The sequence below is a fragment of the Cygnus olor genome, chromosome 1 (genome assembly GCF_009769625.2).
Source record: "Cygnus olor isolate bCygOlo1 chromosome 1, bCygOlo1.pri.v2, whole genome shotgun sequence".
Classification (NCBI taxonomy): domain Eukaryota; kingdom Metazoa; phylum Chordata; class Aves; order Anseriformes; family Anatidae; genus Cygnus; species Cygnus olor.
In genome coordinates, this window is record NC_049169.1 from 504,548 (window position 1) to 519,495 (window position 14,948).

General features: G+C 48.3%; 1 protein-coding gene across 1 annotated transcript in view; it reads left to right on the plus strand.

The window, feature by feature from the left end:
• The window catches only part of SHANK3 (SH3 and multiple ankyrin repeat domains 3), a 385,179-nt gene that overhangs the window by 294,368 nt on the left and 75,863 nt on the right, over positions 1 to 14,948 (plus strand). The window contains exon 18 of the mRNA XM_040544765.1: positions 4,431 to 4,513. Within this exon, the coding sequence (XP_040400699.1) occupies positions 4,431 to 4,513 (83 nt within the window). The remainder of the gene's footprint in view (positions 1 to 4,430; positions 4,514 to 14,948) is intronic.

Below are 14,948 nucleotides of genomic sequence, written 5' to 3' on the forward strand. Positions count from 1 at the left end.
TCCTTTCTCCTCCAGTATTTTTCAGACCATTTCTCCAGTGATGGTACCACATGAATCCAAATCCCCTCTTCCAACATTTTGCTGTCTTCTGAGTTAGGATCCTCTGCAAGTTTAAGTTTACTCTCTGTTACATCCTAGTCATTGGTGAAGACACTGAGATTGTCCCAAGACAGACCCACTTTTAAATCCCACTTTATATTTCCATCCAGTTCAACAGTGAAAAATGTCAAACCAGCTATTTACTCACCATGCAGCAGTTTATGTTCCCCTTGCTTTTTGTGAGAATGTCTTGTGAGAGCATTCAAAGTGTTTAACTGGCATCAAGATATATATCACAGAACTGCCTTTCCCATGTTCATGAGACCTAGTATGTTCAAACAGAAATTAGGTCAGTTTAGCACAATTTGTTCTTTCAAATCCATGCCACCTGGGATTTATCACCTTCTTTTCTTCTAGATGTTTTATTAAACTGTTGTGTTGTTTGTTAGAGAGTTTTCCTGGGAATTAAAGATGAGTTACCTCAATTTATACTTCCTTTGATCTTTCTATTGCCTGTTTTTAAAGATGCGCGATGCCTTTTTCAGATCTTCTGGAGTGTCGTGCATCCCATGCAAGTTCTCAGAACAATCCATCATAGCTCTCAGATGTTTTCCACCAGCTCCCCAGGCTCTTTCAGAGAACTTCAGCCGGCCCAGATAATGGAAAAAAAAAATTGAATTCCTCCAATTGCTGTTTTTTCTACTTAAGTCAGAGCTCATCTTTGCCATCCAAGTGTTACCAGGATGACTGGAGTTAATTGTAGCTATTTAGTCCAGTCATAACCTTGCTATTTTTTTGTAATTGTTCATTTGATCTATTAGGTTTGTCTCTCTAAACAGTCACAAATTTACTAAAATAATTAGCCCTGGTCAAGTGCATTAACTGTCTGTAATTTGGTTTCAGTAAAAGGTAAACCAGCCGAAGGAGGTCTGATACCCAACCCTGGCATTGCAGGAGCGAGACAATCCATCAGGCTTTGTGTTGTCTCAAGCAGCAGCTCTGAAGGGCCGTGCTCTGATGCCTCTGTGTCGTTACACTAGCTCATCTGTTTACTCATTTACCAGTTACATGTCGGGCACAGTAATCTGGCAGTGAACTTGAGGTGCTGTTTTCCGTCAGGTATCATAACTCGATTAACATTTATGTCCCAAGAGTATTAAATCACTATTTTGCTTAATCTTTCTCAAATATTTTAAAATTCAAATAACTCCTCACTACATTTTTTTTAAAGTTCCTATTTTTATTTAGACAAAAATAAAGAAATGAGTAATTCAGATTACTTTTTTGGTATGACATGATCACAGATCTTTGATTGCACTGCTTCACCTCCTTCCCCAGGCTGGTTTTTGCTTCTTTTTCCAGCTCTCGGAGCTCTAGCAGTGTCAATCAGTGGCATCTCAGGTGACTTTTTACTCCCCCATGATTCTAGTTCACAAAAATTTAGTGGGTTTTTATTTCACTTTTTACATAGATCTATCTATGGAACTATTTAGTGTGGTTATATCAAAAAGTGAAGGTGTCCACTGGATTTTACTGTAGTCGGTTATGAACCCGAGGCTTTTTTTGGTATTTGTAGAGGTAAATGGCAATAGGCAAAGAGTTTGCAGGTTCCAGAGGGACTTAAACTGGAAGTGCTCTTGCAAGATCCCCCTTGCAAATCAAACTTTGTAAATCCCTCTGTGGAAGACGGAGGGGAGTGAGCTAAAACAAATAAATGTCCAACATTTCCAAAAAACCCACAGGTGGCTCTACATACTTACTGTTGGAGCGTCCAGAGACAGAAAGAGTCATGTTGGGGAGTTTTCCTATTGTTTCTGACAAGTTTAGATTTTGCTTCTTGCCAGTTTATTTGCAGGTGGAGGTTTAATTCAGAGGTGGTGGAAAGAATGAAATATTTTTGCAAAGTAACTTTTGGTAAAACAGCAGCGGGCTGAACTTATTTAAAGGTGTACATTATTAGAGGAAGTCTTGGTAGATGAGGATTGTTAGAGGCTGCATAAACTGTACTTATACAGGATACAAGTGGTTTTGTCAAGAATTTCTTCAGTTTATCATCTGGATAAAACAACCACAGAGGTCCTATGGAAGAATTAGAGGTACAGAATTTTATCATGGATTCCTTTTTCATTGATAAAGCAATCACAGCAGGACTAGTTGAGCTCTTGGCCCACCACTAGGTAAAATAAAAACCACAATTTTGTACAGAACGTTTGTTTGCCTTTCCCTCTCTCTCCTCCTGCACATACACCTGCACAAACGCATGCTAGTAGAGGTGGCAGAATTTCTCATGGTATAGGGTTAAGATCTCACGCAGGGCATCTACGAGGGCTTGACGTGTCCATTGGAAAAGGGAGGATATTCCCCTGGATGTGAAATGTCTTATGTCTAGTTCTGTTCCTAGACAGTAAGCTACGGCTCAAGGAGAAGGTAAAGGCTTGATACAGGAATCATGGTTTGAGGTTGTCTGGCTGCTCTTAGGTGGACAGGAGAATCGTTCTCCCGTAATGGCCTCTTCTGGGCATTGCAGGTATGAATCTGTTTCAAGTAGGACATGCTAGACTTGGAAGAGAGGATTTTGTCGTAGAAGGGAGAGTTTTACACGTGTCAAGGAGCATACGCATAACCAGCTCTGCTTTTGAAAGACAGGCAATGTGTTGAAAATGTGACATAAATGGATGACTGTGTGACAGCAGCCACCTCCTTTAAAGCAGTTCACATAGTTTTGTTGAATTTTGTCCACACCTAGGTACTTCGTTGCATGAAGTGATGGGTTTATAGATACCCCCCCTTTTTTTAAAAAATGTGTAATGCCAAAGGATGTCCAAAATTAGAGCACACAGTGAAATAACAGGGAAATCCAAGGAGTTTAGGCTTGAGTTCTGTGTTAATTTTGTTGGACAGCATCTCTCCTGAGTCTCCTAGAGTGCCTTGGTACCTGTGGCCCTGGCATGTATTGACTTCTGTGATCGCTTTCCCTTGGTCTTGGAAAACAAAGGACTCTGCCCACCTGTCTCGATAGGAGAGCCAGATACTGTTGTGATGTTAACGGCAGAGTCATAAAACTCTACCAAAAAACGGATGGCGATGCCCACAGAGGCATCGCTGTCAGGCGGGGCTGCAGATGGACAGGGTGCAGAGGTGCGCCCAGTCTGGGGGCGTCGCTGGCTGCTGGGAGCGTGCACAGAATGGGGCCGCCAGCCAGGCCCGTGCAGCAGCACCCGCAGCCCCTCTTTCACCCCAAAGCGCGGCTCCCACACCCCTGCCGTGGACGCGCGGTCCCAGCGTGGTGCAGCCGCTTCCCTGCGGCACACACGGGGCAGGGGGGCGGCCGTGGGGCTGCCGGGCCCGCGTGCCGCAGTGTGCCCGCTCCGTGTCCTCCCTGCGGGTCGGGGGTCCAGCACCCACGCGTGCGGTCAGGGGGCCGCCACACGCCGCCCGTCCCCCTCTGCCCGCCCGGGCTGTGGCGCGGTGCGTAACGCGTCCTGCCGTGCTGCTGAGCAGGACCGAGGTCCCTGATTAATTCCACTCTGATGTCAGACATGCGGCTCTGCTGGGAGGGATTTGCAGGGCTGCATTTCAGCTCCCGTTTGCGGAGAGAAGCCCTCTCCCTGTGCCCCCCGCCTCTCCTGGAGCCTGTGGATGATTTTGGTTGGAAGGGCCGCCAGCACCCAGGGGCTGCTCAGAGCCACGCGTCCATTCCTCTCTCTCCAGCACCGGATTTTTTTCCGTTCTTCTCGTCTAGCTGCTGTTGAGGGCAGGGAAGAGCGGCTTTGTTAAAATAGGACAATGAAATGCATCCCCCCTCTTCTAATGACAGACGGTTACTTAGCAACGAGGGGGGGGATTTTAAGAGAAGATCAGAGCATCGGGATGAGGATATAAACTCTGCTGTTCTCTCTCCCAGGAAACTTACCAAAGAGGCACCTTTCCTTTTGTCAGGCATCTAATTTTTTCATACAAGAGGCAACTGGAAAGTCTCAGAGCATCTTCCCTGATGGATGGATGGCTGCCTCCCCCCGCACCTCCTCTGCTCAGGCGCTCCACTCTTCAGTTACATGTTAAGGGCATCATTTAAAGGGAAGCCCAAAGTGGGATCAGTAAGCTCCCTGCATGCGTATGCAGGTGACTGAGAAGGGGACCGGTGGGCAGAAGGGTGATCCAGGCAGCCGGGGCTTCCCTCCACCTACATATTGAGGGAAAGTAGCTTTCATCTTTTTGTTCTGACTTTGGGCAAGGGAGGGAGGGAAGCAGAGTGTTCCCAGCTCCTTGCTGAGATGAAACAGTCGATGAGAAGAGGTCTCCTTGTCACAGGCACAAAGGCCACCTCCGCCTGGCAGCATGGTGCTGAAATCTAACCCTAGCATCATTCTCTTGTGCTCTTTCCTGCCCAGTGACTACATCATTGAGGAGAAGACGGCCGTGCTGCAGAAGAGGGAGCATGAGGGATTCGGGTTTGTGTTGCGAGGGGCCAAAGGTAAGGGCTGCTTCTTTCACTTGGTCCTGGGGTTGGGGGAGAGCTCCGTCTCGTCACCTCGGTTAGTGCTCTGGACCCTGATTCCCTGGCTGCATGGAGCAGCCCTCGAGCCCCTGTGCATCAGGGTCTCCTAAGGGAATCTCTTTTCTCCTTCTCTGACAGCTAGGCAGTGTGAGTGCAGTCTATTTCTGGGTACGTGCATTGTACAGAAAATGCCATTCATGGTAAATGTGCATCTCTTGAACATTCTGGGGTGTTTTTCTGGTACAGATGCTGGTATTTGTAGCTTTGAATTTGTAAGAGTTTTCACTTCTGCCGATTTACTGGGTGTATGAAGTGCATCTGCCGTTCCAGGTACAAGTGTAAGCCCCGTGGGGTAGGGCCGGTGTCCTCCACGGATTTTTTTATTTTTTTTTTTTTTAGTGCTTGAAGTTTTTCACTGTTCTTTGAGTGTGTACAGCTGGGGTCCTCCTGGGGGCCCTGGCTGTGTTGGGGCTCAGCCCCAGCACAAGGGCAGGCTGGTGGAAGCTCTGCCTCGGACCCTGTGCTGCCAGCAAGCCCCTGCTGGTGCCCAGGGCACGCTTCACCTGCACAGCCCTGCAATACCTGAGTGCTGGCAACCGGCACGTTGCACCCGGTTGTTTCTGTGGCTCCTGTTTCAAGAAACTGATCTTTTTGCTACAAAAAAAAGAGTCCCTCGAGGACTGTTAATGAATGTGCTCATATTCACCCAGGAATGGGCTTCAGCCCCTGCAATGGGGGGCAGGTCCCCCTCAGGCTGGGGGTCCTCTCGCCTGCATTTCAAGGCTGAAGGCACGGCAGAGGCTGGGGGTCTCTGAAATACAGCTGCTGTCAGCAGAGGCATAGCGGCGCAGGTTGCCATCCCTTCCCCGCATGTAGGGTGCAGGATGCAGGAGGGAAAGCTTAAATGAGTGGCTGCCAGCTCCTCTGGTAGAGCTGCACCTTTCCTAGACTTCCATGTGCCTGGAGATCGTTGTGATTTGGACTTAAATCTTGGGTGTGATTTTCTGTCAGGATTCCTGAATTGCCTTTGTTCTGTCCGTGTCTCGAAGGGGCTCCGTGTGCCAGTGGGTGTGTTTGTGTTCCAGTCAGAATATGGTCGCTGTCTCTCTCCTTCCCTGTCTCTCCCCTTCCCTAAATATGTGACATATGTGTCTGTCCATGTACTGCTCACATCAGTCTGTGTAATGTGGAGTGAAACTTCAGGGCTCAAAATGGCATCCATTTTTTTGCCGGATCAGACTTGCAGCTGTCGTGTTAGGACAAAATGGGATAAATTGTGCCCTATTTCCATTTTTGTTTGTGTGTTTGCCCTCCGAACGTCTGCAAGCTCTGTATTTTCCTTTGTCTGCCAAGGCTGAGGGAGCGGACTTGGAGCGGGTTGGACGGTGGGCGTGAGGCTGTGTGGGACCTGGGTCTGGCTCAGGCATTCGCAGCCTGGCGCTGCTGCAGGGGCTCTGAGCAGGGCTGCAGGGGCCGCGTCTCGGAAGCCCCCGCAGGACGGACGCGGTCTCTGGTGCTGCCGCCTGGGGCGGGGATGCTGGTGTGTCTGCTGATGCCCCAGGGGAGCAGCACCCTCCTGGCGGAGAGGGGCTTGTGGCAGCTTTGTCACCCCCTTATTTCCCAGCCACTCAGCCTCGTGCTTCCTGCTGCTTGGGGCTTTAATCTGGAAACAGCATTGGGATCTTCTGTCGTGGCCCCACCTGCCAACACTGCTCACGCTTCATTTAGATAGCGAAGCACTTCAGGTCTCTTGGGGTGGTCTGGACAAGGAGCCCAGGAACGGGAGGGACCAGAGTCAGCAAAGTCCCTGCAGAGGGAAGGAGCTGGTTAAGCGAGACACAGCTGGGTGATCCTCAAAGGAAGCTGCACTTCATGCTGCAGAGGATGGTGAGGATCTTGCACGGCTTCTGGCAGTCATGCTGGTTCCTTCCAAGCTGGGTTTGCCCATCCGTGTGACACTGCCCCACCGGCTGCATCCCAGGCAGGGGGAGCCAGCTCTCCCTAGCCCACCCCATCCCCCTCTGCCTCCAGCACCCGGGGGAGGCCAGGTCCCAGTCAAACCAGCAGAGCATTTGGGCAGAGCTTATTCCTGGATCCCTGCAGGAGATGTTGTGCAGCTTTCTGACGCGGAGTTTGCCCGCAGCTGTTGCCTCAGGGAGTCGTGTGGATGGAGCAAGGGGCAGCAGTGAGGCAGCACCTTTGCTCAGCACCCTGAAGGAGGGTGGTGAGCAGGTGGATTTACTGCTGCATTTCTCAGCCCAGAGAGACCAGCCCTACCTTTCACGTACACAGGTGATAGACCTGTGCTGAGCACAGGTATGAGATGAAATGTTTTCATGATGAAATGCTGAGAGATGATATTTCTAGGCGTATAATATCCTGAACTCAGTCACTCTTCTATGCATACATAGAAGGTTCTTCTAGCAACCTCTGTCTTTCTGCCTACCATGACCACAGATTAGGCACTGTCCCTGTAGTAGTATGATTCATAAAGTATTCATACATACTTCACTAGGGCCATCCTTGTAAACAGTGGTTGTTATAGCCGATACAGCAACCGCACCTCACACATGGTTTCAGCAAATCCATGCTACCTGTTCCCTGACCGAGGAGTGCTATGACTGTGCCAGTTCATACTCATTTGGCGTCTGGTTACAGTGGGTTCTGTGAAAGTGGTGGAGGCACACACAGTCCCTGACTCAGCCATTTAGTAAGTAAGGAGGAGATAATTTAATGAATACCAAAGATATTGCCTATAATGTGAATTGTGTTTAAAAAAAAAAAGAGAGAGAGAAATGGCCTTAAGTCCTTGCTCCAGGGCATGAGCTTTTGTTTGTCTGTTTAATATGGGGAGAAGTCCCCAGGCAGGGCATGTTATGCAAGAAGTTTCCCAAGATTGTTGCTTCCTGTGATATGTGTATCTCCTGAAGCAGCTGATCCTGTATGCTGCTGGCGAGAAGATGTCGTACCAACCTAGTGCAGGGCTTGTTTTGCTCCTGCTTCTTTCCAAAATGTTGCAAATCTTTGTGGTTTTTGTTTGTTTGTTTGTTTGTTTTTTGCCAGGTTTCCAATCAAGCAAGCACTTACCTGCTTTACCAAGAGTACCTGTATTGATGCAGGACACAGACCCGCTTTCCACGTCTGCCCAGCTCTCGCTGCTCCTTGGAGCAAGCATCATACCCGTGCCCTCCCTCCCTGGGCTCCCTGCTTTCACACAGCCCCACGTCCCTGCTGCTCTCTTCTGCAGTCTCTCCACTCCTGTACATGATACAGCACTCCCTCCACCTCCACGTTCAGTGTCTGTCCACGCATTTGAGCCGGACTGTTACGGAGAGCTTGCCGAACCAGTGGGGTGTGCTCACCTGCTGCTCAGCTCCGAACCTGCCTCTGTCTGAGGGCATTCTGAGGGCAATCTGAGGGCTATTCCCATGGGTGACTGCCAGGTCCAGTGGGGCATAGTGCAGAAATACCACTAGGGGACAACTTGATCAGCAAGTCACACGGAGCTGTCAGAGCTGAATAAGCTTGGGCACAGCAATGCATGAGTGTGGCTGTGCATTGGAGACCAGGTCCCTTGCTCCACGTATGGTCTCAGACAGTCCAAGCGTGGGACTGTCATCACATGAGTGGCAGCAGCATCCCGTAGATGCACGGGCTGCCAGATAACCCAGTGCCAGTGGTGAGATGCCAGCTGAGGCGGACAGAAAGGCTCAGTTTGTAACCCAGCCCCATCCTTCCTTGCTGGGACACAACAGAACCGCCTGGGGAGCAGTGCTGTCTCCAGCCTGCTCTGGAGCACTCCCCATGAACACTGGATTATGTTTAGCATCACAGGAAAATTGGGCAGTGTGACCACACAGCTCCAGTCTTGTACTTGGAAGCCTGTGCAGCTACCACAAATGTCTCTTTGCCTGTTCCTGGTCATCATGTGAGCTTGGGCACAGCAAGCTCACTGAGATTCCTTCTCCAGTCCTACAAATGCCCAGGGCTGGCCTGGTTCCACAGTCAAGACACAGTTGCAAGGTGCTCAGAGAGCTCAAGGCCAGGTCAGGGAGGGTCTCTGCACGGATGGCATTTTAGGACTTGTGTGCTTCACCAACTCCCGTTTGTCTTTTCACATGTTTTCTCTGCAGGAGGGGTTAAAGTTTGATATTCAGCAAAAGATGTTTGTTTGCATCCCTTTGTGTAAAGAACAGCCGGAAGAGATGATACTGCAGTTACTGAGACAAATTGCCTTGGGTGAATTCAGTGATCCAGCCACCCAAGCTTTGTACTTGCTTCAATCTGTAGCAATCCGTTGGGCACTTGAGGGAGTTTTAGTTTCTTTTCCTGTCCAACACTTGGTGTGAAGACCTTACATCCAGGAACAGAAGCCCCTACAAGTTGAGCATCAGTGCCGTGAATTGCTTGGTGCAGGGTCTCATGGCCTTATGAAGGTCCATGACAGCCACAGCTCCTGCTCTGCAGAACCCTGGGGGCACGAGGACGGGGCATGGTGCAGGAAGCATGGTCAGAGCTTGAGGATCTCACTGTTGGTCTAGCAGGCAGAGGGGAAGCTGGCCTAAAGCCCTGCAGCAAATTTTGGGACAATGCTGGTATCATAACATTTCACGGAACTGGAAGAGCTTATTTATGGTTTTCAGAATGTGGCTTTTATGCAGAGGAGTGCTGTGACACTTTGTGACCCTCAGGATGATAACAAAGTGGGACTGGAAGATGTATTTAAAGCACTTCAAACACCATGTCTGTCATCTGTATTGTTAAGGGTAGTATCATCATTATGGAGATCTAATGGAAGCCTAGAAACAGAGCTCAGTAGAATCTAGATATGGTAAATGCTGCTTTTGACCCATCTTTTATACTAGCCTTAGAAACTTTAAAACTCAGGAGCTGATTTTAATTAACCTCTGTGGCACCCCTTCTCTTCCTACCTCCAAATACATGTACTCTGTAGGTGCCTGTTATCCACTGACCAGCTAGCTGCAAGTGGCTACCAGGTGCTCCGATATTCTGGGACGTGCCTTCAGGATTTTAGGTGAGAAGTACCAAGTAGCTAAGATATACTGCAGTAAATATGATTTAGAATCCTTTTTTTTTTTTTCCACTCTGTAAATGTGAAGCCTTCATCTTGAAATGAGATCAATTGCGATGCTGCAAGAGTCAAAATCAAGGCTGGGGTCTACTGCATGAGGTCCTTGGGAGCAGCTCCTAGCGAAGACAAGCAGCTCAGGGCAGTGACAGCTCACAGGTCCGGGCACTCCTCTGGCCCTGGCAGGTACCAACGAACTGGGGCGTCGGTTTCACTCAGGTGCCCCTGTGGCATCAGTGCCATCCTCCTGGCAGCAGCAACGCGGCGGTGGCAAACCAGCCCTGCAGGGACAAGATCCCCTGTGCCCCTGCAGCGCTGCCACCTGGGTTTGGGTGCTGCAGGGCCTTCACCCTGAGATCCGCAGCATCGAGGGGTTCTCAGAGCTCCTGCCGAGCTCCCTGGTGACCTGTCTCTTTCGGGACTTGTCCTGACTCTTCGGGGTGCAGCTGAGGATAGAGCCTGTGGTGCAAGGCAGCCCAGATGACATTAGATTTTTAAGATCAGGAAATGGCCACAGTGATCAAATTGTACAACTAAAGCTTTGGTGTTAACGTGATAGTTTCTTGACTGGTACAAATTATAATTCTTGAGATTTAAAGTCACGAGATTTTGCAACGAACAGTAGACCTCCTTGTTAGGAAATTCTACGTCATTACCGGTGAGAATTTCTGCAATTTAATTCCAAAGCTATTGATTTAGTTATGCCCTTGTCAGCTGGATAGAAAGAGCATCCTCAAATTTTATTTCCTTCCTGTGTAGGTACTTACAGATGAATTGTTACCCATATTACATACTTTTGACCTAACACTTTCCTGCAGGCTCTGGTCTGGAAGCAGTATTAGGGAGGATCTGGTTCCAAGCTGAATTTTGGATTGGCTGGGTTGCTGCACTCAGGCTTGGCCTGGGCCATTGTGAGACATCAGCGGTTGTGTTTCCCAAGTTGTGTACGGAGCATATAATGTCTTCTTCCTTCGTTACTGCGGCTACATCAGGCTCTGAACATGGTGGATTGTTCTGGTGCCTTATTTCGTTGGTGGCTGGGCTGATGATGAGGCCCTGGCTGAGGTGAAGCTGACAGGACAGGAGGTGGAAGTCTGACAGTCGTGATGTGAGAAGCTGCACGGCAGGACAGGTAGCGATGAGAGAGCTGACCAAGTTACAGGTGGTGCTGTGAGGGACGGCTGGGTTTCATTGGTGTTTAAGGGAGAGTGATGCTAGAAATGGCCAAACCTCACAGATAGCTGAAGGGAAACACTGGGCTGTCACCTGTGTGAGGCCAGCACTGACTCCCAAGTGTTTCAGAAGGTGTGCTGTGCTGTGTGCAGACGGTGCTCAGATGTCTGCGTCCCGCTGCGCGAGGGCAGCCTGTGGAGCATGTCTCGTGCAGCGCTCCATCTCCGTGCCCCTGAGGAGCACAGGTTTTCCTGGCTCTGGGCTGGACAGAGTGCCTCGAGGGCAGAAGAGTGACAGTGATGGTCAGAGTTTCTCCCACAGCAGTGAATTTTCCATTCACACGTCATCTTTTGCAGAGCAGTGTTCTGCAGGAGTGCTTCTGCCCCTTTCAGCTGTGGTTTGGAAAGAGACATGCACACCACCAAGGTGTCTGAAATGTGGCATGGTTTGTAGGTGCTTCATAGGGCTTTTTAGCAACGTTACATTTAATTCTGTTTCTTATGAGAAAACAATGTGCCCAGTACCCATCAGCTTAAAAAGAAAGACCGGGTTGGGCCCTTCTGGACAAAACATGCAGCGTGCAGCTGGACTTGTACACAGTACGATGGGTGAACAGTTGGCTGGCGGGTCAGGCTCAAAGGGTTATAGTAAATGGGGTTGCACCAGGCTGGCAGCCAGTCGCTGGTAGGGTTCCCCAGGGCTCCTTTTTAGGGTCAGTTCCCTTCAATGTTTTTATCAGTGACCTGGACAGAGGAGCTGAGCACACACTAAGTAAGTTTTTGGACGGTACTAACTTGGTAGGAGTTGTCAATTCCCTTAAGGGTAGAGGGGCCCTACAGAGAGATCTTGATAGGTTGGAGCACTGGGCAATCACCAAATGTAAGAAATTTGACAAGAGCAAGTGCCGGATTCTGCACCTAGAGCAATGCTGTCCTGAATGTACATACAGACTGGGGGACAAGTGGCCGGAGAGGGATCTGGCGTTTGGGTTGATAGCAAGCTCAGTGTGAGTCGATGGTGAGCCCTGAGGGCCAAAAGGGTCCTGGGGTGCATTGTAAGTGGTGTAGCTAACTGGTCAAAAGAAGCAATAGTCCCACTATACTCAGCACTGCTGCAGTTTCACCGTGAGCACTGTGTGCAGTTTGGGGCTCCACGATATAAGATATAAAAATATTAAAGAGTGTCCAAAGGAGGGCAACAAAGATGGTAAAAGGACTAGAGGACAAAACATATGAAGAGCAGCTGAGGTCCCTTAATTTGTTCAGCCAGAGAAAAGGAGGCTGAGGGAAGGAAACCTACAGCTTCCTCACGAAGGGAGTGGAGGGACAGGCTCTGGTCTCTTCTCTCTGGTGACGGGACCTAAGGGAACAGTTGGAGCTGGGACAGGGGACGGTCAGGCTGGGTGTTAGGGAAAGGTTCTGCACCCAGGGGTGGTTGGGCACTGGGACAGGCTGCCCAGGGACGTGGACATGGCACTGAGCCTGTTCGAGCTCTTAGGCGCATGGTTTAACTCTTAGGTTGCCATGTTTGGAGGTAGGAGTTGGTCTCGATGATCCTTGTGGGTCCCTGCCAATGCAGGATATTCTATGATTCTGTGATTATGTTTTAATTACTGACTACTGTAGGAGCATTTTCTCCCTTTGCAGGTCCTTTGAAGAAAAGTACAGATCAGATTCGGTACTGGGCAAGTATAAGCACAGTATTGATATATTTGACAGAATAACTTAGAGCAGCTGTAACAGAAAGATCTGAAACAAGAAAGTACAGTTGCAGACTGCTAAACAGTAGGTTTCCCCTTTATTGCCTAAATGTTGCAGTACTGAGGCAGATGGGAAATCCAGTGCTAGACTGTACCTCTATCCAGAGGTCGCAACTTCTCCACCTACTGCCTGATGTGGCTGTTGGAGACACCTGGAGCAGTCGCCCTTGCACATCTTCTCATTCTCTGCATGGAGAAGGGATGGTTTAATCCACATTTACTTGTCCCTTCTAGAGCTTCTTGTTCCTTGTGATTAAATATTGGGTCTTCAGGCAGTAACATGAGAGAGTTGTTCACTTCCTCTTTCAGCTTTTTTCTTCTTTTATTAAATTCTGCTTCCAGTATTTGCTTTCATGAGGATACAGTTCTGACTTCAGGATGCATTTTCTTGTTTACTGACTTTTTAAGGCATTACTGACACTTTAAAAATTGTGTACAGTGGCATGCAGTTACTGCAGATATAGCTTCCAGCCCACAGAAAATGGTCTACCATCATCCTCATGTAACACATCAATAATACAGGTGACAAAATTGGCTATAAGGCTGTTTTTCCTAGGTTAATTTTACCTGTATTCCCTATCAGCTTATATTTTTGTTTGCCAGTGAGAAAACCACATCCTTGAACTATCCCTCAAATGACTCCGAGCTATAATTTAAGGTTTCTCCCCTTGTCAGCCCTGTGGCCCGTGGCTTGATGCTGCCACCCTCCATTCTGGGCTTAGTCCTGCTCCTTCACTGTGCTGATGCTTGCAGGTCAAAGGAATGGGTGGAACAGAGCCAAATCCCAAAGCTGCTCTTTCCCTTGCTATGGGCACTCACTTTCCTTCCTCCTGGTACACCTGGGGATACACAGGGGCAGCAAGCACCTCTGAGTTGTGCTGGGCATTTGTGGGAACACAGCGGGAGTGAGCCTGGTGGGACAGGTCTGTCTCATGCCTCTTGTGATAGGTAGTTTGCTCATGTTAGGCTCCTTCTGGCTGGGAAACCACTTAAACTCTCATCTGCACAATGCTGTCCTCCCCAGGGATCAGGACTTCCACTCGGCCTTTTCAAGTCTTGATTGTGATGATAAGAGAGCAGTACTGGGATGTCATGTTGATGCTCCATTTTGCAAAGTGCAGTGCTGATATTCTGCAGGGACTGTGTTATCATTATCATCATATAAATAATTTACTTTACATTCAGAGAGCCCCTTTACATTCAGTCTCCCCTTTTTTAATTTTCAGACATTCAGGCAATACACAAGGTCTTTCTCCACTTAAATCTTGTGTTCCTCTGGGCCTGGGTTTAACAAAAGTTAATGGGCACCTTGTTTTGCAGCTGCCATCTGCAACAAGGTCAGGCTGGTGGTTCTTTTAACTTCAGATTATTGAAAGAGCTTGCTGGTGAACAGTGATCCAAGAAGTTGAGTTTAACACTGGGGAAGATTTGAAGGATTTGGAGAAATCAAATGTTACGCTGGCATTTTTAAAAATAGGTAGGATGACTTGTCTACTGCTTGCCAGTTTAAGCTAGGATCCATCAAAGGAAGAAGGTCATAGAAAGCTGTTCTGGGATCCAGTCAATAAAAACATCTAAGCATAATCAGATCGTTCAGTTTATTTTTGAGAAAATAGCATCTTGTCAGGCAAACTTTGTCTTGCTCTGGTGCTGCCTGATGGCTATCTGATTTAGCAGAAGAAATCTTGCATAAAATTGTAAACAAAGTTTTAAAAAGTGTTATGGCAAATGATGGAAATATCCTGTCTATATAAAATAACTGACTATACATTTTGCACAAATACATGGTCATCTGTTGATTAAGAGAATGTAGGTTACATTTACTGGAGTGACCTGACATCGGAGGAGATCTAAGGACAAGGTCATCCGCTGACTCTGTTATTAAATCTTCTGCTTCATAAGGGTTTTGATGCAGCTCTTAAATACATTGATTTGATAATAGAGTGATGGATAACTTGTCCAGAAGTGATGACACACTACTTCATTATCTATATTGTTCGGAAAAATAAAGCATGCTTTCTGCATACATCAGCTGAGGTGAGAGGTGGATCTACAGGAGCAATTGCTGAAGGCTCTGGCCCTTGTCATGCATGATATCAGACTAGATAATGTTGTTTTTTCTGGCTTGTTTGTTGCATATGTCTAGGGCAAATGGTTTTTTCAAGCATCATTAGCCACTGAAGAAGACATTTGGTGTCTGATTTCTTAGAAAGTTGGCCTAGACCCTTCAGTGCATCCTGTACGTGGCTGTCCCTACACTAGCAAAGAATGTCCTTTTACCTTTGGCTCTTCTGAATGGAGCCTGTGAATCCTGTGTGGACTAAAGATTCATGTGAGAAAAAGACAGCTCCATAACTCCCCCCAAAGTCCTGACTGGGAACCTTCAGTGT